Source organism: Sceloporus undulatus, chromosome 1 (genome assembly GCF_019175285.1).
Source record: "Sceloporus undulatus isolate JIND9_A2432 ecotype Alabama chromosome 1, SceUnd_v1.1, whole genome shotgun sequence".
Classification (NCBI taxonomy): Eukaryota; Metazoa; Chordata; class Lepidosauria; order Squamata; family Phrynosomatidae; genus Sceloporus; species Sceloporus undulatus.
The window spans coordinates 175,491,973-175,515,662 of record NC_056522.1 but is presented as its reverse complement, the minus strand read 5'-3'; the positions used below and the strand labels follow the sequence as shown (position 1 = coordinate 175,515,662).

At 40.3% G+C, this 23,690-nt stretch overlaps 1 protein-coding gene and 1 long non-coding RNA gene across 6 annotated transcripts in view; both read right to left on the bottom strand.

Moving 5' to 3' along the window:
* COMMD1 (copper metabolism domain containing 1) overlaps positions 1-23,690 on the bottom strand; it is a 102,575-nt gene that overhangs the window by 15,336 nt on the left and 63,549 nt on the right. For 2 of the 5 annotated variants that reach the window (XR_006101399.1, XM_042445390.1), the window contains exon 3: positions 13,635-13,938. The exons of the other annotated variants lie outside the window; for them this stretch is intronic. Coding sequence is in view for 1 of the 2 variants with exons in the window: in XM_042445390.1 (XP_042301324.1) it covers positions 13,801-13,938 (138 nt within the window). In the remaining variant the exon portion in view is untranslated. Of the gene's footprint in view, positions 1-13,634; positions 13,939-23,690 lie in introns of those variants that run through there. 5 annotated transcript variants of the gene reach the window in all.
* LOC121919125 lies at positions 20,547-23,690 on the bottom strand. Its single transcript, XR_006101400.1, has 3 exons — positions 23,608-23,690; positions 22,009-22,108; positions 20,547-20,640 (listed from the first exon to the last, which is right to left on the bottom strand). It is a non-coding gene; the product is annotated as an uncharacterized LOC121919125 (long non-coding RNA).

The window sequence follows — 23,690 nt, the reverse complement described above, 5'->3', positions numbered from 1 at the left end:
AAGAAAAAGTTAGAAAAATAAGAAGCAAGAGTGCTATAGACAGACATTCAATTAAAAATCCATCCATTTTTTGAGATAATTGTTTTTAAAGCCAAAGAACATGATTAAACATTTTGTACAGAAACAAAACTCTATTAAAACAAATATAAATATAAAAGAAGATATAAAATACAAAATCCTGGAGGCAGCATACAGATGGAGTGCTTTCAAAGCTGTAATTAGTATTTGGAGGGCGACTCCCTTTTAGATCAACAAACATACTTTAGAGTTAAATTGATATACTGTTGCTTGTGGCAAAACAGATGTTTCTTGCCTAATTTCTTAACGATTCATCCAGGTTGTCCTGACTTCCTTTGTATTTTCAAGCTTTCAAACAACACTTCACACAAGGGTCCTGCTGTGCCAACCATTAGGGAGTCAATATTTTGTGGATGTATGCACCTAAAGCCCCCTTCTTTTAGGACACAAAGTCACAGGAGCAGCCTTTTCATTACAGCAACATTGGATCTAAAATAGTATGGTACAAATGCATGGGTGGGGGGTGCCTATGTTTTCCTAATTGCAACCTTGACTCCTGGACAGGTTCATGGAGTAGTGAAACTGAGCAGACATGGAAAAAAGTTCTAGTTGCAGGACAAGAGTATGTTCGGTCTTATTTCTGAATGAATCTTTGATTTTTTTAAAGCACAAAAATAAACATCTGCAGTGGCATCACTAGGGTTGGTTTCACCTGGTGTGTGTGCCCAGAAAGGGCTTCTGGGGGTGGCAATGGCAGACTGCCCTGCTCTTTCACTTCCTCCCACTACCTCACTCACCTGCTTCCCCCTAGCCACTGCCCAGCTAGACCCAGAAACAGGGTGATGGCCTCCCCCCTCCTTCTGCCTCACTCACCTGCCCAGCAGCCCTTTCTGCCCAGCTCTGAAAATGGCTGTCAGAGGGCAAGAAGGCAAGTGAGGCAGCAGGGGAGGATGGAATGGGCATCCTTCTCTGGTGCCTTGGCTTTCTCAATGGAGAGATCCAGGGCAGTGGAGGAGCCAGAAAGGGCATGTACTCCTCCTTCTACTCCACTGGCTTGGCTCCCTCAGCAGAGGGAACCAGGTCATCAGAGAAGCCAGCATGGGTGTGCAGTTGTCCCTTTTTTTCCACTGCCTTGGCTCAGTTAGTTGAAAGAGCCGGGGCAGTAGAGAGGCCAGAAGGGGTGTGCATCTGCGCCTCTTTCTCGGCAGCCACAGCTATGTTGGTCAAGAGCCATGGCAGTGAAGAAGATGAGCTCCAACACCACTACCATGTCGTGAAAGGTGGGCTAGACAAGGTGTCACCCACCCCCCGAGGTGTCATCTGGTGTGATCTGCATCCCTAGCACATCCAACTGACACCTCTGACATTTGCTAATATAATTTTTCACAGAACAGAGATTTACTGTATGTATCTCTGATCTATTTTAAATTAATCTAGCTATCCATAAAATTGAAACCCTTACTATGAGCCCAAGGAAGAAATCTGGAAAATATTACAGAGTGAATTCATCCTGGCAGAAAGTGCTATGGGTCATTCAGGGCTGTCTCCATGAAAAATATGTGCACATTTCACAACCCCCAGAAGTCTCTAGGATGTCAGATGAACCACAGTGAGGAAGAAGGACTAGCTTTCTCCTTTTCACTGAAGAACAGGCTGTGCTCCTACAAATACCTTCTCATTAGTCCAAGAAAAGTGAAATTACAAGTGGTTCAATTTCACATCTAGATCTTTTATCTGAGTGAGAAAAACAGAGGAGTGATATTCAACTAACAAAGAAACTTTAAACCTTTCTAGATTGCCAGTTCAAAATGTATTCCTAACCTTTATAGATAGGCCAGTTAAGTACTTACTGAGAAGTAACTGCATGATACCTACTCCACATGCAATTAGTCATGCATGCTGTTACTTTTCTCCTGGTTTTGTTTTGCTTTATTTTGCATTTGTGTGACAGCAACAGAGCACATCCAATTCATGCAGAAGCTCCCAGGCTCAAGCTTCACCATGAAGTTTGAAACTGTGATCAACCAATCCACATAGTTTCTTTGTACAGAGAAATTAACTGGTCAAGTTTAGATCAACTTGTAAGAACAGCAGGGGAGTAGTACTTATTAAAATATCCCTACCCAGAAGACTGACTAATCTAGTTGAGTACTTCTGGGACATTTTCCTGGTGATATTGTTAGTGGTCTTATTTATATCATGCCAATAGTTGGAATAGTGAGATGCCCTATATGTGACACGATTCCTCCTACAAACATCCCCCTTCTTAGTACTGCCTATGTAGTGCTATGGCTGAATATTTCTGAGAAAGATTCATAGTGAATCTGACCAAACAAAGGGTACAATCCAATTTAAATTCTACTCTAATAGCAATAGCAAGTACATTTCTATACCGCTTATCAGTGCACTTAAGCACTCCCTAAGCGGTTTACAAAGTGTAAGCTAATTGCCCCCAACAATCTGGGTACTCATTTTAGTGACCTCAGAAGGATGCAACCCTGAGTCAAGCTTGAGCCCTTTTGTTGGTATTGAATTCACAACCTTATGGTTTGTGAGTGGCTGCAGTACAGGCATTTAACCACTGCGCCACCAGGGTTCTATGGTAGTTAAAGGTGGCAACCTTTCTTCTCCACCACAGGTGCGCCTGTTTGGTGTTGTCCAATAGACATACTCTGATCATTCAGGAGAGTTTTGCAATTAGAACACCAAATGGAGCTGGGAAAAATCATTCAAAGCCTACTCCAAGCAATTTATGAAATACGCTGTGGATAAAAATTGCTCCTAAACCCTTACACTCTGGTAATTTAGGACTTGTACTGGAAACACACATTGACTTGTTTTGTCAGTTTTTCATGGATACCTTTCAGTTTGTTCATCCTAAAACTACAAATAGGATTTTTAGAGGTGAGGCCTAATACATGCATATTTGACCATTGCCATGTCTGGCTGACAAAACTGGACAAACTAAGGCTGACAGGTTAACCAGCAGAGGTTGTAAAATAACCCACTGAGTGGTGGCTTTTAGAGGGTGCAAAAAGGAGCTGCATTTTGCAGCTCCTTTTTCCACCCTCCGGAGGCTGGGTCAGGGCCGCAGCGTATGATGGCTGCGGCCCCGATCTGGCCAGTAAAGGAGCGGCTGCCTGCCGCCCCCCTTGGGGCTGTTTGTACAGCTCCTTAGTAAGAATATGTTGTAACTTGATGTTTGATGGGCTGGCTAGTTTGAAACGTGGTAGGATAAATGCATAGTCAGCTCTGGAGCCTTAATTATGAAACTGTACACTTTGTTGCACCATAGGCATGTGCCGTAAAAGTGAAGACGTGTGTGATGTGCATTAAAGCCACTGGGAGACTATGTATGAAGTCTGAAACAGGCCTGTGCATCAACATAATTTAGTACCTACTAGTAATATAATTAAAAAGTGTAAGCTACTACAAATTTAAAATGGTGAAGGAAAAAGATCACATTCTAGTGAATATTGTTCTTACTGATAATCTGCATCTATGTGACTTTTAAGCATTCTTTTTAAAGAAATGTTCATACAGAGAATAAATGTGAAAGCACAGAAAGAATTGTGCTTGCTTAAATTCTACAGAAACATTTGTGTGGGTGGACTTTGAACTTAAACCTGTGCTGAAAACCATAGCACACAAAAGGCTTAAGAGTCCACCCACATTAATGCTGTTGCTTTTGCTCATAGACTGAGTTTCCATTAAACATTTAATTCAAAATTTGTTGTAGGGAAGGAAGCTGTGACAAACACGTGAGATCTACATTGGAACACTGCTCCTTGAAGCCTTTGAAAAGATCCTAATTAATAAAGCCATGACCAAAAGAAAACCTTCCTAGAATGAATTGTTATTCAAGTCACAATATTTTATTTGTCATAATTACAGGCATTTCTGTTGCTTCCAGGCTCTGTCACATGACAGAGAGGAAAGTAAACAGCATCTATGTCACTGAATAGAGCCAGCGTGGTGTAGTGGTTTGAGTGTTGGATTATAATTCCGGAGACCAGGATTTAATTCCCTGCTTGGCCATGGATGACCTTGGGTGGGTCTCACACTCTCAGCCCCAGAAAACCTGTTAATTGGAAATGACTTAAGGGCAAACAGCAACAACAACAACAACAAATGACACTGAGTGATGCAAGGTAGCCATGATTCCACTGAAGTTCAGTATACTAAATACATATATTTTTAGATGCTTTGTCATTCAAGTTACCTTAACCACTTTCTGCTCTCTTGTGTTATAAGACACACTAAGCAATTATTTTGTACATTCTCTCACATCTTCAATGAGTCATTCCATCTGTTCTCAGTCTTTGCAATCTTTCTTCCTCTGATGTTCTTAAGAACATTTTCAGTTCCTGTTCCCAAATATGCTATACTCAGAAGAAAGTGACAGCAGGATGTCAAAGTGCAATCTACATGTTGCACTGAATACGTAGTACATAGTTTAAGATCCTTACCTTAAACCCCCCCCTCTAAACTAAGTATGCATTGTCATGACCTGTATCAGGACATATGGGAAGGCAATTTTAAACCTTTCCTTGCACCTGGTTTTTATTTTAATTCAATCTCTCATGAGAGTTAAAAAAAAGGAAAGACAAAAAAGAAAACTCATTGGCTGCCAAATGAAACTTTCTTTTGTCTTTTTCGTTATCATGCTGGTGCAGATTTAAACAAAAACATCAAAGAGAGAAAGTTTAAAACTCCCTTACCATGTCTGCTGGTCCAGATCAGGGTTGTGTCTACTTTGGATTAGGACTGTGAAATATTCAGGCCTACATCTTAGAAAATATTTGTTAAATTGAGTCCTTAAATCATTAATTCATTAACTTACTTTCTGTGTGCAGTTTGAAAACAGAGTTACAAAATTTGGCAATTAGGGGAATGCTGTGGATGTAGTTCAGTGATCCCCAAACTTTCTTAGGCTACCGCCCTCTTTCCTCTTGGATGATAAGACTAGTACCCCCCATGACTCTTTCTTGATATTATGTCTACTGTTTGTGCAGCAGTCAGCTGACCAGTGGAGTCTACCTCAGCCACATCCACCTTGCCAATGCCTGCTCCACCTGCTCCTCCTCAGCCTCTTACAAGTGAACGCAGCAGAGCAGCAGCCACCACTGCCCAGTCCTGCTCCTCCCTCTCACCTTTGCCAACCTTACAGTAAAAGGAAGGCTGGCTAGTTAACCACCTAGAGTAACCAGGTGCAAAGGGAGCAGTGGCTGAGCACTCAGTCAAGCAGCAAATGGGCAGCTGGTCACCTTTGAGTAGCAACTAAACAGTTTGCTGATCAGTGACCAAGAAGCAGCTAGCCCATGCCAGCCTTGAGGCAAAAACTGGTGTGGGGAGAGGTTTCTCAGTCACTGCTTCCTTTGCAGACAGTCATTTTGCGAGCAGCAACTGAGTAGCAAAGCTAGCACACATGAGAGACTTCTCAGTTGCTGCTTGACTGGCTGCTCAATTACTGCTCTCAAGGTGGTCGGGTGCAAAGGGAGAAGCTTTTCCTTGGCAAGGAAGGCCTTTCAATCCTTCTTCACAAGGGCAGAAAGGGTCATAGCTAGCTTCCCACTTTTCTCCCCAGCGAGGAAAGATTCTCAGTCTGAGAGACATAGGAGAGGTGAAGGACTCATTTGAAGAATCGATTACAGATACTCCTCCCTTTCCTTCCCTAGAAAGGTGCCCACACAGCTTCAAGTCATACCCTCCCTAACATTGTTTCTTCTGCTACCGCATCTTTCAGCCTGTCCAGTAAAAGTGAGCAGGATCATTACTGCAGCTGCACCCTGCCAGCCAAGTCCGGGCAAACTCACAAAGCTTAAGGAGGGTCCCAAATATGAAAGCAACTTTTTTGTTGTCCCTTCTCCCCCGCACCACATGCTCTACTTCCTTGCTCCAGTCAATCAGTTTGTCCACAAATGACGCACCTCCCAAATACAGAAGCGATGCCCTCTACCCAAGCCTCACAAGAGTTTCTCAAACATCACCCCCACTACTAGTGAATGATGTGGCTAAGGGAGTGAGCTTGCGCAGGCAAGTGAAGAGTGAGAGACCATCACATGAAGCAATCAGTAAGGCTGTATGTTGGTTTTAAGGGACCTTAAAAAGAGAGATTTCCTGCATTCCTCCTTCCCATCATGGTCCTAAAAGCAGAAACTTTGCCGGGGGGGGGGGGCCAGAACACACCAACAAGACCAGGATCTTGATGTTGTACAGTGAGCCCACACCATACGCGGGCTTGCTATAGGCGGCTTCCAGCTTATGCAGAAGCCGCTGGGAGAATTGGCAAATGGTGCATGCATACACGCTTGAGCATATGCGCTTTTTGCCTTACGCGGGGGGGGGGGGGGGGGGATGGGTTCCAGAACGGATCCCCCACGTAAACCAAGGGTAGACTTTACTGAGGTTCCCAATCTCTTCTTCCTCTAAATTGAGTCCACGGAAATCTTGCTGACATCTAAACTTTGTAAGCGTTCTTTAACCTGCACTGTAAATCACAGAGAGAGGAGAATTGAACTAGTAAGGAAGGAAATTAGACTTATGGCTAAGACCGCCTATACCTTTATAAGCCTGATATGCACACATTCAGCAAGAGATTTTTTAAACCACTTCACTGTAGGTAAAGTGGTTAAATTTGGATCTGTTGGTCAGATGTCAAACAAACAGGAGCCCTACTTCTTACTTGCATAATTAACTGGGCCTTTATGAAAGAGGAATTTTGAGAAAACAAATTCCACTGAAATGTGGATTAACCTTTTAATAAGCAGCCATGTGTTCATTCCAGCTGGCAAAAAATCTTCTTAATGTTTGGTTTGGACTATGTTGTAATGTCTCCCACACCAAAGAACTACAGTTCTTGATAAGCAAGGGGTTGGAATGTATGGCCCTTGTGGTATCTTCCAACTCTATGATTTTAAGCACACTTGTTTGTTTTTCACAGCAAACTGTTTGGTAAAAAACACAGCCTGTTTTGGTCAAATTGTGGAAAGATTTACTCCACTACACTGACACTATACAATTTTCTAATAATTGTCTATTAATATTTTCCACAAAATGGAACACTGGTACCACATGAGGGTTCCTTTTCTTTATACAGGGAATCTTTATACAGGGTCTTGCTCCACCTTCACAGCTTAGAGGCAAGGCTTAAAGAACTGTGTAGGTGGGAAGCTAGTGGCTACTGGTGTTGAGGCCCTTATCCAAGCTTGCCTGTAGAAAGGCCAAAATGCCCCCCTCCTCCACTGATGTAGATTGATATCTTTCCCCTTTATATCTACTCCATCAACAAAATGCCCTCCAGGTGGATTCATACAGATGCTTAGTGGAATCTTTCCAAGCCAAAAGGATAGTCTGGATGACCTCCACCTCATATCATTCAGCTACTAATCTTTCATGCTCAACCTCCAGGCATGTAACAGGCACACTAGTGGTGGAGTTGTTAAATGCCTGTACTGCAGCCACTCACTCACAAACCATAAGGTTGCAAGTTCAATACCAGCCAAGGGCTCAAGCTCAACTCAGGTTTGCATCTTTCTGAGGTCGCTAAAATGGGTACCCAGCTTGTTGTGGGCATTTAGCTTACACTTTGTAAACCACTTAGGGAGTACTTATGTGCACTGATAAGTGGTCAGGATGAAGCAGACCCCTCTGATATACCAAGTCTGGACAATTTGGCAGGGTTCAGCTTTCCTAAATGTGCATGTTGGCTGTCTGAGAATCATGGACAGCAAGGCCAATAGGCTGGTATCAGAATTACCTCCACTCTTTTCATCCTTACTTTCCTCAGCATTCTAGACAGCAAGGCTATGTGGTGATTTTTGAGGACCCTGAAAAGAAGTTTCACGCAATTCTCATCTCTGCCATGGTCCTAAAGGCTGCTGGTTTCCCTTGTTTTTCTTCCACACCAATACTTTGGCTGAAGGCCCCCCCCCCCTGTTGCTGCCTTTATTCCTTACCGCCTCCCTACTGATCCACTTTACCCTCACCACCCCCCGGAACCTTCCACCATCTCTAGAGGTGTGTGTGTGTGTGTGTTATACCACCCACTTTGGGAATCACTAGTCCATCTGTAGGCTGAGCAGTGCTAGACACACTGCCTGTAGTATCCTGTGTATCCTCTCACTGGGTAACCAAAAACTTTGTGCCATTTGACCATTACAATGCACCCCCACCCCTCAGTCTTGTATTGGTGGTAATAACTGCCTTCCTCAATTCCTAGATGGACATCCCAACTTCAACGATCACATAGAGCCATCAAACCAGGGATGACCAAACCACCCAGGGAAGCTGGCTCAATAAACCAAATCTTTACATACCACCATCAGTCCCAATCATTTTGCCAGGCCCAGCACCGCCACTGAGAACTAGTTCAGCACCTTTTAACCAGGGACTACAGTTTCTCCCTCCAGTTCTTTGGGAGGAAGACTAAATGTTGGGTCGTGTATAAGATGGCCCTCAGATGTTGAAGCCAGCTGACTTTTATCTCTGTTGATGACAAACCAGTGAATGTCTAGATCAGTGGTCCCCAAACTGTGCCCTTTAAGAGATTTTGGACTTCAGCTTCCAGAAGCCTCAGCCATGATGGCCAATAGTCTGGGATTCTGGGAGCTGAAGTCCAAGATCCCTTTAAAGAACACAGTTTGGGGACCACTGGTCTAGATACTCCATGGTGATCTTCACATCCTCCTTGACCTTCAGACATGAGGATGAATGGAGGAGCAGATTGCCTAGGTATGGGTGAACATCTATCCTCTGCACTCTCAAATGCACCACCAGAGCCACCAACACTTTCGTGAATACCCAAGAGGAAGATGACAGTCCAAACAGTAGGGCTCAGTATTGATAGAATTCCTCTAGGTAGGCGAACCTGAGGTACTGTCTGTGTGGAGGTCATAAAACAATATGTAAGTATGCCTCCTGGAAGTCTAGAGATGCTAAAAATCCCCCCCTTCTCAACTCCCTCCAAGATGGTTCTGGTGATCTCAATGCAGAACCTCAGTTTCATAATAAAATGGTTGATCCTGAGGAGATTTTGTATAGCTCTATAGTCACCATTCTTCTTCAGGTGCAAGAAGAGCACTGAGTATGACCTCTAGTGCTTGGGCACTGGCTCTATGGCCTTTATTTGGAGAAGATGACCTAGGGCCTGCAACATCCTCTGATGTTTTTCCATAGACCCTGACCTTTGATCAAACAAACAAACAAAGTCTGAAGGTCTTTGAATGAAATCTACTGTGAACTTCCCCCTCACAGTTCAGCACAGCCAAGCATGGAGGGATGTCTGCTCCCAGCAATGGGCAAGGTGTTCAAAATGTTGAAGCCAGGAGCTGCCCTAGGTCAGAAGGACTGTTTGGATCTCCTTGTTTGTTGGTGGCAGTGGTTCAGCCTCTGCTGAAACCTGGAGATTGCTGTTGTCTGGCCTGGGGCTTAGGGGGAAACCAATCTGACCTCTGAACTATAAGAGTGTAGTGTGGTAATCTCGCTAATATATGCTGGTGATGCCCTAGCAATGCCAGGGTATGCCTACTGCCCAGGTAGGTTTGTTTGCCATGTTCAGAGGCGAGTGAACAAAATGGTGAAAGTTCTGGAAACTATGCCCTATGAGGAGAGGCTTGGGAAGCTGGGTATGTTTAGCCTGGAAAAGATAAGGTTAAGGTATGATAGCCCTGTTTAAATATTTGAAAGGATGTCATGTTGAGGATGGAGCAAGCTTGTTTTCTGGTGCTCCAGAGGCTAGCAATGGATGCAAACTACAGGAAAAGAGATCCCACTAAACATTAGGAGGAACTTCCTGACAGTAAGAGCTGTTTGACAGTGGAACACACTCCCTCAGTTTGGTGCAGTCTCCTTCTTTGGATGTTTTTAAACAGAGGCTGGATGGCCATCTTTCTGGGGTGCTTTGATTGTAAGTTCCAGCATGGCAGGGGTTAGACTGTATGATCCTTGAGGTGTCTTTCAACTCAAATGATTCTTCAAAAAGAAGAAAATGCCTATACTCATCCGAGAAGAGAAAGAAGAAAGCATGATTCCCCAGCAAAAGTATTCCAAACCCCATCGAAAGAATAGCAGCAGAGACCATTTTTGGAATTAGAATGTTTAGTGGGACACCCCTCCCCCGTTTTGGTAAGCATTTGTTATTTCCAACTTATGGCAACTCTTAGGTTAACCTGTTGCAGGGCTTTCTTGGCAAGATTTGTTCAGAGGGGGGTTTCCTGTGCACTCCTCTGAGGCTGAAAGAGTGTGACTCACTCAATGAGTTTCCATGACTAAGTGGAGATCCAAGCTCTCGTTTCCCAGAATCTTAGCCAAACCACTACATTCAAACCACTATACCCTGGCTCTCTTTTTAAGAATCAGTGAGCTCAAAAATCTAAATCTAAAAATCGAATCTTGTTGGATAGTGAATTTTTAAAACATGTGAAATTGAAATTATAATTCTGATATTAAAAACTGTAGGCCTGAAGGAGCAAATAATAATAATAATAAGTTTTATTTATATACAAATGGCACAGTTGACAATGTTGCGAGTGACATTCTGTTGCTGGTTTCTTAAAAAGTTCTTGTGATAGATCCCTTTAATCAGGTTGCCCACAGAACTCAAACCCCTAGGAAATTCTGCCACTCACTGTGCCCTTGCTCCCCCAACTGTTTTCTTGCTGGATTGGATTACTGGGTGATCCCTATAAATGTGGACTTGTGGTTGTATCGGTATGTGGGTTCTTTAGTTTGGTATGCATGGCCTGACTCCAATTCAGGCTTGACAGCTAGCCAGAAATAGGTTTAAAATAACAGTAAGAACAGATTTATTAAACACAGCATAAGGATATAATAACCTCTAATATTCTATTCTTTAGGCTCCCCAGTATCATAAGCAGTTCTCTCTTCTTCCTGAAATCTAAAATCCTATGTCTATCAACTCAACCACCCTATCAGTGCCAGCTTCAAGTTCTATCTCATATCCAAACTCTATCTGAAGGTCTGACTCTCTACTTTTGTTATATACTATTCCCCCGCAGCCCCTCCTTCACAGCACTCTTTGGGAATTTTTCTCCTCAATCTGACACTTTCCATATTTATCACAATGCAATGGCAGATTGGAGATATAGTAGGATTTTTGGTCTAGTAAATTTTGAAAATATCAGGTTGTGAAAGGATCCTAAAGCATGGTATCTAACAGTCTGGGTAATTTGCCACTGATCTGCTGTACCTCTTCTCTTCTTCTTAGCCCTGCACTCTGATTATGTATCTTTTTGAAATCCAGCTAGTAAGGGAAAGAGCTTGGAGAGTCCCACACCTAACCCCATATTTTTCTAGGCAAAGCCTAGGGTGGAGGAGGGAAATCTCTAATTACCTATCATACCCTCTCACACATTAAATACTGCAGTCTTTTCTTAAGGATACACCTCATCTGGTATTTTTTACATACTGCAAACATAACAATATAAAGCTCATATAGTGATAATGAACATGGGGCAGACATGTATGTGGAGAAAAATGTTCCACTTTGAAGCTTACAAAATATGCTCTGCCATGTTTAAAAATTCTCAGCATTTGATCCTTCTCTCCTTCAATGATGCATACAAAAATTTGAACTGACATCTTATAATGCATTTCTGTTGCTATGGTGTTTCAATGCTTACTTTCTAAGTTGTGTGTTACCAATTTTTACCAAGTATACACATTTCATTGTGACAGGTGCATTTTAAAAACAGTTACATTCAGTTTTCAGTGAAGGTGCCAGAAATAGTGCTTTCTTACTGCTAGAGGTATATAGCAGCATGGGAATGGCAGATCCCTGAAGGTGTCCCCCCCCTCCCCATCACCAAAGTTTTGACAGTGATGGTTTCCTCTCCTGACACCCTGTACCCAGCAAACATATCATTTCACTGACTGGCTTCAGAGAAATGTGCAATACTTTAATTGAAATGTTGGATTACCAGAATCTACTGTACAATGAATCCAGCCTATGAACTGAAATAAAGGAGAGAAAACACTGTGTATAGCTAGAACTGAATGGCTTATTGCATACATTTTCAGACTAAAACTAACATAATTTTTTCTTAGATAAATAGGAACCTGAAAACCTTCACAACAGAAAGTTGTAAGATATTAAATCTATAGTAATGGTTGAGATCCTGAGTTCATTGTTATAGCACTCACAATTATGGAAAGGTAGAGTAAAAAGTCTGTTGATAAAAGTAACAAGACACTCCCCAAAATGGTGTAATGCAGCTCCAGTTATTCAGGAAAGATAATATTTTGCCTGTATATCTGTCCTGATATATCAAGGTTTTACCAACCTCCCCTTGTTGCAATTCCAAACCTTAACAACAAATGTTTATATGAAAACACTGTAAGAGGTATATGTGCAAACACAAAAACAAGAGAACAAGATGGGGAACCAGGTCCTACTATCAGTGACACAAGGCAGAGATCCATGAACATAAAGTGTCCCGCACCTTAAAATGGGGGAGGAGGAAGAACTTGTGATCTTCAGTCATACTGTGGCCAGTATTTCTATTTATCAACATTTATTGTGCTCATAAGAAAGTTAAATAAATAAATAAATAAATAAATAAATGTTGTATGCCAATATTTTGAGACAGGAACAGCTTGACTCCAATTTAAGAGCATGCATTGTCAACTTTTTTCAAACGTCTCCATTTAATTTGGAAAGGCTGGTTGACAAAGAACTAAAACAGAAATGGCATTTAGTTTAGTTGGGTAAGGGAATACTATACTGTCTACAAAAGGAGTTAAGGCTTCATAGAATGATTAACCCTTAATCTTCCTCTGTTTTGCAAGTCAATCAAGGCCAACATGGTTTTGTTGCTTTAACTAGTTATGAAGAACCCCAAATGCTTCCATCGCCTCATAGAATGTTCTGCAACATACCACCTAGGGAAACATAATATTCTTTCCTTTGTACATCAAGAAACTGCTATTCTATGACTACTCTATTCTTTTGTGATTCTGTTTTTTTCTAACATTAAAAATGAATAATTGAAATCAATGCAATTCTAGGAGCTATTATGCTGCCGGCACTCTATACTCCTACTACCCTTTGGAATTCCTAATTGGCTCTTATTTTTTGTCACTCAAGCCCTGAACTTGAGGCAATTTTAGAAGGACTTGCTAAGATATGCAAAGCCTAACTGATTGTGGACTTATAGTTTTGAACCTTCCCTATATTCCCACATCCTGACTTTCAAGCCATCCATCCATCCATCTTCCTTTTTGCCAAAAAGATATTCAAAATGGTTTAAGTTGCTAAGGGTTCCTGGTTCTCTTCTGTGTATGCATAAGGATGCATAAGGATGAAAGATAAAACACTCTTTCTTTCCAGGTTTCCTATGTTACAGGTAAGCGTCATCTCCTTTTTCTCTGAACACTGAAAAATTGCCATGAAGCTTCCTTAGTCTCACAATAATTTCAGTTATCATTTTTCCTATACTCCTCATTTCTTGGGGACAGCCTTCAATAGTTATGTATTGATTTTCTTTTATTTCTTGAAAAAAACATTTCTAGAAAAGATCTGATCTCAACTCTTGCTCCCCCCCCCCCCCCCCAAAGCATCTGACAAGGACACACTCTTATTTAGGCTTCATTCCTACCTGTGCTAGATAAACCTGCCTGTTTCTTGGTCAGCTCCAATAGTCGTCCTGTTTTATGGCTTTTGAGTTCTCAAGCCCAGCAGAAGGAGCCCTTTGGACAAGCAGCAGATACAAGAGGTGGCATAAGAAACTTAAGTCAGACACCGGCAGAGGTTTCGCAATACTATCAGCTGAAGACTCTGATCCTAATTCTTGCACCTAAAGCCTGTTCTGGATCCCAATAAGGCCTCCTCCATGTAGAATATGTAGTCTGTTGTCTGGCAGAATAGAGTCGTGGTGTAGCAGGAAGAGGTCCTCCTCGTGCCTGAAGAAATACAGGAACAAAAAGTTGCACTCCAAAGAGGAATGTGTTCCCCCAAAACAGAGAAATCTGAAGATGTGTAGAGAAACACACATCCAGAGCAAGCATGGAAAACATCAAGCCTGGTCCCATCCAGTATAGTATTGTCTTTATCCAGTTGCTACTAGGGAGGCCATAACCAAGGCATGATAACAACTCTTTCTTATCCTTTGTTGCCAGTACCAGATATTCTAAACATCTGAACATGGTTCCAATCAATAATGATTTATTTTACAAGTTGAGTGTCCCTTATTCAAAATGCTTGAGACTAGCAGCGTTCTGGATTTTGGATATTTTTTGGATTTCAGAATATTTAACAGCCACCTACTTCTGCCTTGTGAATGAATGATCAGAAGCACCACTGCCATTGCCTCAAAGGCAGAAGCAGGTGGCTGGAGGGCTCCCCAGGGCAACCTGTACAATAATCAGGTCCCTTATATAAAGTGTTGTATGTAGTATTTGTGGGCTTTAGATACTGATGGTTGGAAAGAGCAACTTGTATTTTGGGCTACCCATCAGTGTGCAGGCTGCTGTTGCCGCTACTGAGGCTTGTCTTCCTATCTATTGCTTCCCAGTTTCTGGTGCCACTTGCCTCCTTCCAGCCTGCCTCCCATTGCCTTCCCTTGCTGCTGCTGCCCCAGTCGTTAGAAAATTCACTCTACTTTTCATGCATTTTTTTTCATTAAGCAGTTTTTTGAAATCTCATATCTCTCTGCAGCCTGCAACAAGTACACCATGGGTATAAATGGCAGCCCTCTGACCCAATTTGGATGTTGATAGTCTAATCTTAGTTAAAAAAAAAAAAATCAAGTATTCACATTACGTTTCAGTATAAATCTTACCATTTGTCTCATCTGAAATAATTCATAGTATGGATTTATAAAAGGAATTCACAATCCTCTTTCCTTTGTGAGCTCAAAATACCCTTTTTAAAGGCTCTGGGGTGTTTATGCTTATTGATAGAGTCCATCATTGTCTATTGCCATGACAATAATATGTTGTAGATTGTTTAGCAGTATTGTTTGAAAGAGATAATTTAATTTAAGAAGATTGGTCATCTTACATTCCACAAAGCAATCAAGATAAATACAGTTTCCCCAAGTCCTTCTTAAAAAATGCATAATAGATCTATGTAGTGGCTAATTAAGGAAAATTGTCTTTGATAAAATTTGGAATTATGATGCCCAGATATTTTAAACTTGATGTATTTATCTGACTACCTGTTATCCTAGAAGGAAACTCTCTAGAGCTAGAATTCATATTCAAACATAAGATTTTAGGCTTGTTTTTATTTATTGCCAAATGTGACTCTGCTGCAAAAGACTGTAAAATTGATATTATTTTTGGAAGCTCTTGAGTTGGTTTACAAACTTTCTCAGCTATATCTTCTATATCTTAAAACGGATTAATCCTAATCTCTTGCAGGTTTAAATTATTTTGTATTATATTATCCAGAGGTTCTATTGCAAAAGAGAAGAAGAAAAGGGACAATGGATAATCCTGCTTGAGTCTTCTGTAAATATCGATTTGATCTCATTTAACAATACTGGCTCTACGAACAGCTTGATATAACTGATGTAGTGTTTTCAAGAAGGTTTCACACATATCTAACCTTTCTCAAATTTTGAATAGGTAGCTCTGATCTAATTTGTCAAAGAAGTTTGTTGAATCAATGATGCAGTATCACAGGGTAAATGTTGCAGAAGTAACTTTTCACATATATGATCTTTGCAGGAACAGTATCATTGCAGTAACGAAGCTGTTCCAACAGAGGAGGAACTCTGCCTGCCTACCAATGAACCTGGTCCCCCTCCCCATGGAAATTGGGACTAATGATGCTTATGAAGTTTTCAAGCAACAGGCTCGTAATATGAATGCTTAACTGCTTGTAATACTGAGTTTTATAAAAAACTTAAGCATTCCTATCTTGAAAGCTTTACCCTATGCATAATTAATAATGAGTTGTATTGCAATCTGATGCTGTGCTTGTGTGGTCAGCGTTTATCAGACAAGCTGATAGCCACTATTTACATGTATAGTAATTCGAATACTGTCTTGAAGAGGAACTGTGCTTTGCTTGGGGAGCTGAATGTCAATCCAGCCTTAGCATGTACTGCTGGCAAGTATAGCTTCCCAATACGAGTCAATATTACTAGCAGAAACCAACAAGGACCTGGAACAATTACTGAAGAAGGTCAAGCAGAAAAGCGCTATGGTAGACATAACACTAACTATTAAGAAAGCAAAAATAATTACCATGGAAGAGCTACAAGAATTCATCCTAGATAATGAGAAAATTAAAACAGTCAAAGAGTTTTCATATCTTTCGCCATACCTTGGTCAAATACTGACCAAAACAAAGACTGCAGTCAAGAAATCAAAAGAAACCAGAACTGGGAAAGGCAGCTATGAAAGAACTGGACAAGATCCTAAAGCGCAAAAAATAACTCTAAACACTAAACTGAGATTCATCCAATCCATTATATTCCCCATCACAATGTACAGATGTGAGAGCTGGACAATGAAGAAAGCAGATAGCTAGAAAATCAATCTATTTGAGGTGTATTCTAGAGAAGTATGCTGAAGATACTGTGAATGGTCAAGAAGACAAACAAATGAATTCTAGATCAGATCAAGTCTGAACTCTCTCTGGAAGTCAAGATGACTGAACTGAGACTGTTGTACTCTGGCCACATCATGAGGAGGCATGAATCATTAGAAAAGGCCATGATGAAAGCTAAATGGCCGTAGAAAGAGAGGAAGACCACATGCCAGATGGTTAGACTCAATCAGGGAGGCCACAGGCCTGAGTCTGTAGTACCTGAGGACAGAGCATCTTGGAGATGTATCATCCACAGGGTTGCCATGAGTTGAAGTCAACTTGAGGGAAGTTAACAACAACAAATGAGTCCCTCATGCTTAACTTCAGCTTTTCTGAGAAAATGACACTGATATTTACTGAAGTTCTTATTTCCAGATAAGACTAAAATTTGTGGCAGGTGGCTAGAAGATTAGAGAATATGCACCACTTGAACAGGGATTTCCCCTACAGTACAAGCCAATCACCGCTGTCTGGTGTGACTGCCATTGCTGGTGACCCCAAAACACTGAATAAGTTCAGGATGTTTAGTAGTGTGTACAATGTTTCATGTATATTCAGAACATTTCAGACTATAGCAGCAGCCCCCTCCCCAAGGGAAAACATGAGGCAGAGGGGATGCTGCCAGAAGGAAAAACTGAACACTGTGCCCAATCACATGTGAAGATATATTACTATGCCTACTGCTACTGCATTCTTTCAAGATATTTCCCTCCTGCTCTGTATTTCTTTACACCAATTCACAGAACTCAGAAATGTAAATCTTCACGCATGTGCCTTCCTGAATACAAGAATGAACAATCAAAACAATTTCCCCCTGCTCTGCAAGAATATGAGGGTTTCTATACAATTTTTGAGCACAATCGATACTTTGGCATCTCCTTTGTGCAAATGCAATCACAGTTTTCACATGCAAAAATACTTTTGAAGGGAACATGTGTTTGCTTCACAAAAACAAAATTGCTTTTTGCACAGAAAGCACATGGGGTAAACTTACATTTGATTTTTCTACACATGAATTGGTATATTTGTGTAAATTGCATAAAGTGACATAATATGTACAAATGCACTGTTTCCACATGGGGTTCTCTCTGTCTGTTTTGCACAAAAGCGTTATTTTTTGCAAAATGTGTTGCCTCCTGCTCAAGAAGATTGCCTTTTGCACACAAAACACAATTTCTGCCCTAGATCACATTTTTGGCCTTGTAATTTTATGTGCAAACCAATTTTCCACAACAAAGTCCCAAAGAATCTCATGGCTGTTCTTTTTCTTGGTGGAATGCCTCAATTTTTGAGACCACTCACGACTCCTTTTTGGTCAAGAAGGCAAATACTAACATGTATTGTTCACATCCCCACTGGATCAATCGTATGAAAGATCTCAAGATATATTATTCATATGTTTTCTTACCATGCAGGTACAGTTGGTCCTTTGTATCTGTTCCAGACCCTCTCCTCCCCCAGATAAGAAAAAAATGCTGGACCTCAAATCCCAATTTCTCTAATTGTCAGTGTGACATGCGCACAGCCACTAGTGTGGCCACATTGAAAACAACGAAGCTTGCCATCTGAAAATGCTCAGATCCATGGATAGCAAGGCCACAAGATGGCAAGACCCCACTGTATGCAGTTTTCTGTACAATGAGGCTTTGGAAGTTTGTCTGTCATGACACAAAATGAAATTAGTAGAAGACGAAGCAAAAATATGTAGTTAAATGACTAGAATTCTATTCTGGAAAATGAATATTCATCTCAAGAAGATAAAAAAAAAGATCAATGCAGAAGATGGAAACACTCAAAAGAGTTGAGTTAAATGGTCATGAACTGTAAAATGTGCAAATATGCGACAAATTATACAAAATCAGCTCATTTGCCTTTTAAAATAGCAATAATTGGCAATAATAATAATATGCATAGAAATCAAAGACACTACTATGTTATGTGGATCAGTATGCAAAGGGATATGAATAAATGAATTTATTACAGCACATGGCCAGCACCAAAATATAGCAAAAATACACAAAGGGATATTGTAGCACCTTTGAGACTAACCTAAAGAAGTGTGTAGAATAAACTTTGTAAATTAACTGTACTTCATCAGATGCAACATCCCTTTGGCATATTCATTGTAGATTTGCAATGTAGTGGTTCAGGAATACCCATATGGACAGTATCAAACTTTCTGAAAATTTATTGTTCAGCTGCTTCAGTTTAAACGTATTTTGTTGAAGAATGGCAAGTCTGATGCAGAATGCTCTTAGAGGTTAAAATCCTACTGATATCTGAAAGTTGTCATGGAAACTAGTTCTAGGTAGAAAGCAGAGGGCCAGTGTTGGCAGCTGATACCATATCATACTGGCAGATAGTCAGGAAAAAGAAGCATATACTAAAGTGAATAAAGGGGTTAACAAGTTCAATACCTGTTTGAATCCAAGGGAAAGTGACTGAGCACAGGTCCTCCAGCTACAGGAATCCCACAAGCCAAAGATGCTTTCCCCCCTACTAATTTCATGTTGTCCCATGACAGACAAACCTCCAAATATTTGTTCTTTTTTGTATATCTGCATGGTCAGAGAATATATAACATATTTATCTCAAAATCTTTCACATTATTGACATTCAGTGACGATGTGAATAATTGACCAAAAGAGAGAGAGAGAGGGAAGAAAGAAAAAAAAGAAAGAAAACAAAAAAGGTTTAAAAAAAAAGAAAGAAAAGAAAGGGGCTGTTTCAAAAATTGTGGCATCCCACTGAGAAAAAGCAAAAGCTAGCTCTTGGCAAATGCATACATCATGATCAACAAACTACAACCCTTCGGATCAAATATTATGCAACAGCATGATACATGCAGACAATAAGTCAGGGTTTCTCTGTAATGCTGATTCACTGGAATGAATGCTGGTTCACTGGTTTTCTGGAATGGTGGTTCAAGGGAAGCCAGTGTTGAGCACACTGTGAACTGTTTCTGTATAGATTTGATAACTCTGCAATATATAAGAAGCTGTTTATCATATATCATATCTTATATCATATATCTGTGACATATTGCAAGAATTCTGTTCTTCTAATTCCTTAGTATCAGCAGGAAGTTTTTTCAGAATCATCATTTTTGCTTATTTCCACAGCAATAACAACTATAGGTTGAGTCACCCTCATCAGGAATTCCAAAATCCAAACTGCTCAAAAATCCAAAATTGTCCACATGGCTGGCTGAGATAGTGACACCTTTGCTTTATTTGTTTCATGCACAAAATTATTAAAAGTATAATGAATTTTATGTTTAGACTTGCGTCCCCCAAGATGTCTCTTATGTATATACAAATATTCCCAAATCCAAAATACTTCTGGTCCCAAGCATTTTGGATAAGGGACACTCAACCTGTACCAAAAAGAAACCTGACTATCATCAACAACAAATAAAGGAGGTCCTTAATAAGTGTTTTATCAAGAGAAGAAGAGATTTTCAGCAGCAACAGCATTAATTTCGTGGAACTTTATGACTAATTTGCAGAAGACTCATTAAATTTCCAGGGACACCAACCATTTTGTTACATGCTCATTGAGCATCTGCTTGTTCCACAACTTCAGGTGTACAGCTGGCTAAACGTCCGAGATGCCTGATGCTAGGAAGTAGTGACACATACTGGCACTGCATTTTTGACATCTTTTAATTTTAATGTTTTCTGTTTACTTGTGCTACATTCAAAAGGTAACACAAATAAAAGACACAAATGTTTTATTGGAAGTGGAGTACGACTGAATCTACTGAAAGCTTCACAACCTGTAAAATTCCACATATGCTCATATTATCTTTATTTATATATGAACAGCCAGATATTTCAGTTCACAATTAAGTCAATCAAATAGGCTGAAACTGAAAAGATAAGACAACAACAGTATTAATTTCAAGCAAGAAAATTCAATAAGATACCTTGACTTACAGTGTATACTGACCAGTCCAGTCTATTAGTCAATCAGCTTACTACACACTGGGGCTCCTCCCACATTCCACTAGACTAGAGCAAGCTTTGAAATGGGTAAGGAATACATAATCCTTCAATCATATTCTTCAATCAAGTGATTAAGACAAAAAGGAAAGAAACAACAAATATTGACTGTTATAAAACAATCTTCATATGACAGTAACCTGAGGTCCAGTGTTCAGCATCAAGAGATACTGACTTGCCCTTAACTATAATTTGGCAGAGTTTACTATAATTAAATAGAATCATAAAATCATAGTTGGAAGAGACCGCAAGGGCCATCCAGTCCAACCCCATTCTGCCATGCAGGAACACTCATTCAAAGCATCCCCAACAGATGGCCATCCAGCCTCTTCTTAAAGACCTCAAAGGAAGGAAACTCCACTACACTTGGAGGGAGTGTGTTCCACTGTCGAACAGCCCTTACTGTCAGGAAGTTCTTCCTGATGTTGAGGTGGAATCTCTTTTCCTGTAGCTTGCATCCATTGCTCCGGGTCCTAGTCTCTGGAGCAGCTGAAAACAAGTCAACTCCCGCCTCAGTATGACATCCCTTCAAGTATTTAAACAGGGCTATCATATCACCTCTTAACCTTCTCTTCTCCAGGCTAAACATCCCCAGCTCCTTAAGTCATTCCTCATAGGACATAGTTTCCAGACCTTTCACGATTTGAGTCGCCCTCCTTTGGACACGTTCCAGTTTTTCAGCATCCCTTTTAAATTTTGGTGCCATATTCCAGGTGGGGCCTGACCAAAGCAGAATAGAGTGGCACTAATATTTCCTTTGATCTAGATACTATACTTTTACTGATGCACCCTAAAACCGAATTGGCCTTTTTAGCTGCCACATTGCACTGTTGACTCATGTTCAACTTGTGGTCTACTTGGACTCCCAGATCCCTTTCACATGTAGCCTCGTTCAGCCACGTGTCCCCGATCCATTTGGAAAAAGGCAGGATATCAATCATAATGAGGCTAATGATCAATATTACCAACACGAACACCATAATGCATGTGGGTTGAAACTATAAAGGAAAAGGGCCAAAATCGACATAAAGTTTTAATATCATATTGAGCTGCAGCATTTAACATTTATTGTTGAGTCAAGTGTATTACTTAAAATAGTTTAAAAAAATAAAATAAAAATGCCTTGCTATGGGCTGAAATATATTATTTCATTGTAGAAGCCAGTGAGACTCTCACTACAGTTCACACAGTTTCCAGGAATTCTGGCTAGAGGTGAAACCAAAATCATAAAATACTAAAAAACCAAGATTAGAAATCCTAATACTTTACACACTCTTCTCTAAGAAAACACAGAATAAAAAAGCAAGCAGTTAAATTCTTATGAATTAAAAACGCACATAAAATTTGAAACCAGAGTTAAGTATTTCAATTAATCTTATTAGAATCTCAGCAATTAAAATTTACTGAATGTGTTTGACAAGTACATACTAGTTCCACCACTGTGGTATTTCATTGGAATGTAGTTGTTTTAAGCCAAACTCCAGCAACAAGAAGGAATTTTAAGTACAACGTGAACAATATGGAAAGACTGGAAGAAAAAAGAAAAAGAAAAGAAAAGGGTCATATAAATGAGTCTGGAGAGCAAGTATTACTGGTGTGACAAACAGCCCCAAGGACCAAACTACAGGTTCTGTTAAATATGTGTTTGCATTTAACATGACAAAAGTGGGATTTATTTTTGAAAATCAAAATAGTGGGCACGCACTGGGTTGACTGAGGTAAAGAATGAATAGATTCAGAACTGTGGCAGGAATGCAGGGAAAGTGTTTTTGTTCCTGTCACAATCCCAACAAAAATCTCATCCTCCCTTACCACACCCAAAGCTCTTTTTGCATTATCATAAACGTTCCAATGGTGTCAATGGAAACTTTTCTCTAAGTATCAGCAGCAACTTGACTATCATTTCCCCCTCTCCATCCTTATACACTGCTTTAGAAGAAAAGAGCTTTCCTATACCATTGTGTAATGGGCAGATTTTTGTCCAGAAGGAAAGAATAATCTGACTGAGTTTCTTATTAATTCTACAATTACCTCTGGGTGATATCCTAGCACCTCTCTACTCAAATTGCAGGCTTTGAGATGACTACATTTTCCCCAATGAATAGAAAGGAGGAAGGAAGATGAAGCTAACCCCTGATGCCCCCTCCAATCATCCACATCTATCTTAAGGTTATCCTATTTCAACCTCTCAGACTCAGGCATCTACTTAGTAATGTTGTTAATGCTAATACAGATGTGCTAATGTGCTAATTAGTAATGCTATATCATATTAAAGTAACACTAACTACTCATGCTGTGTTTACTAAGAGCCAACATGGGTTTCTCAAAAACAAGTCATACCATACTAATCTTCTCTCTCTCTCTCTCTCTCTAAATTATAAAGTTGGTAGACTAGGGGAATATTATGGATGTATTGTATCTTGATTTTACTAAAGATTTGACAACGTCCCCCATAAACCTCTTGCAAACATGGTGAAATATGGGCAGTACACTGCTAACATTACATGGATTTGTAATTGGTTGACAGAATAAACCAAAAATAGTTGTTTTTTTATCCTGGGGAGAAGTGAATAGTGGGGTGCTTCTGGGTTTTGTCCTGAGCCATGTATGTCTTTCCTCTGGCTAAAAATTGAACTAATTTTCCTGGAAGTCTTATCCCTTTTCACAATCCCCTGTACCATTTTTTGTTTCATAATCCCCCAGGTTGGTTGGTTGGTTTTTGTTGATTTTTTTTTTAAAAGCAGACCTGGATTTCTGGCTACTTACAGTGTCACCAGTAGTGGGTCCCAAAGCCATAGACTACCACCTGGATCCTTAGAGCTTGTTCACATGATGTACATGGATACCATGTGGAAGATGCTTTTTAATTTCCATACAACAGTTAAGCAACTTGCCATATGAGTAAGACAATATCCCAAGAGAAACAATCATGTAACTACATAATAATTATGGGGAGGAATTAGTGCATATGTAAAGAAAAATCTCATTACAAAACTTCAAGAAACACAGAAATTACATGTTGCTTACCTGGGAACACAAATAATTTGCAACATATATCACTGCCAGGCACACTATGTCAAGGGTCCTCCTTCATACCAAAAAACCAAAAA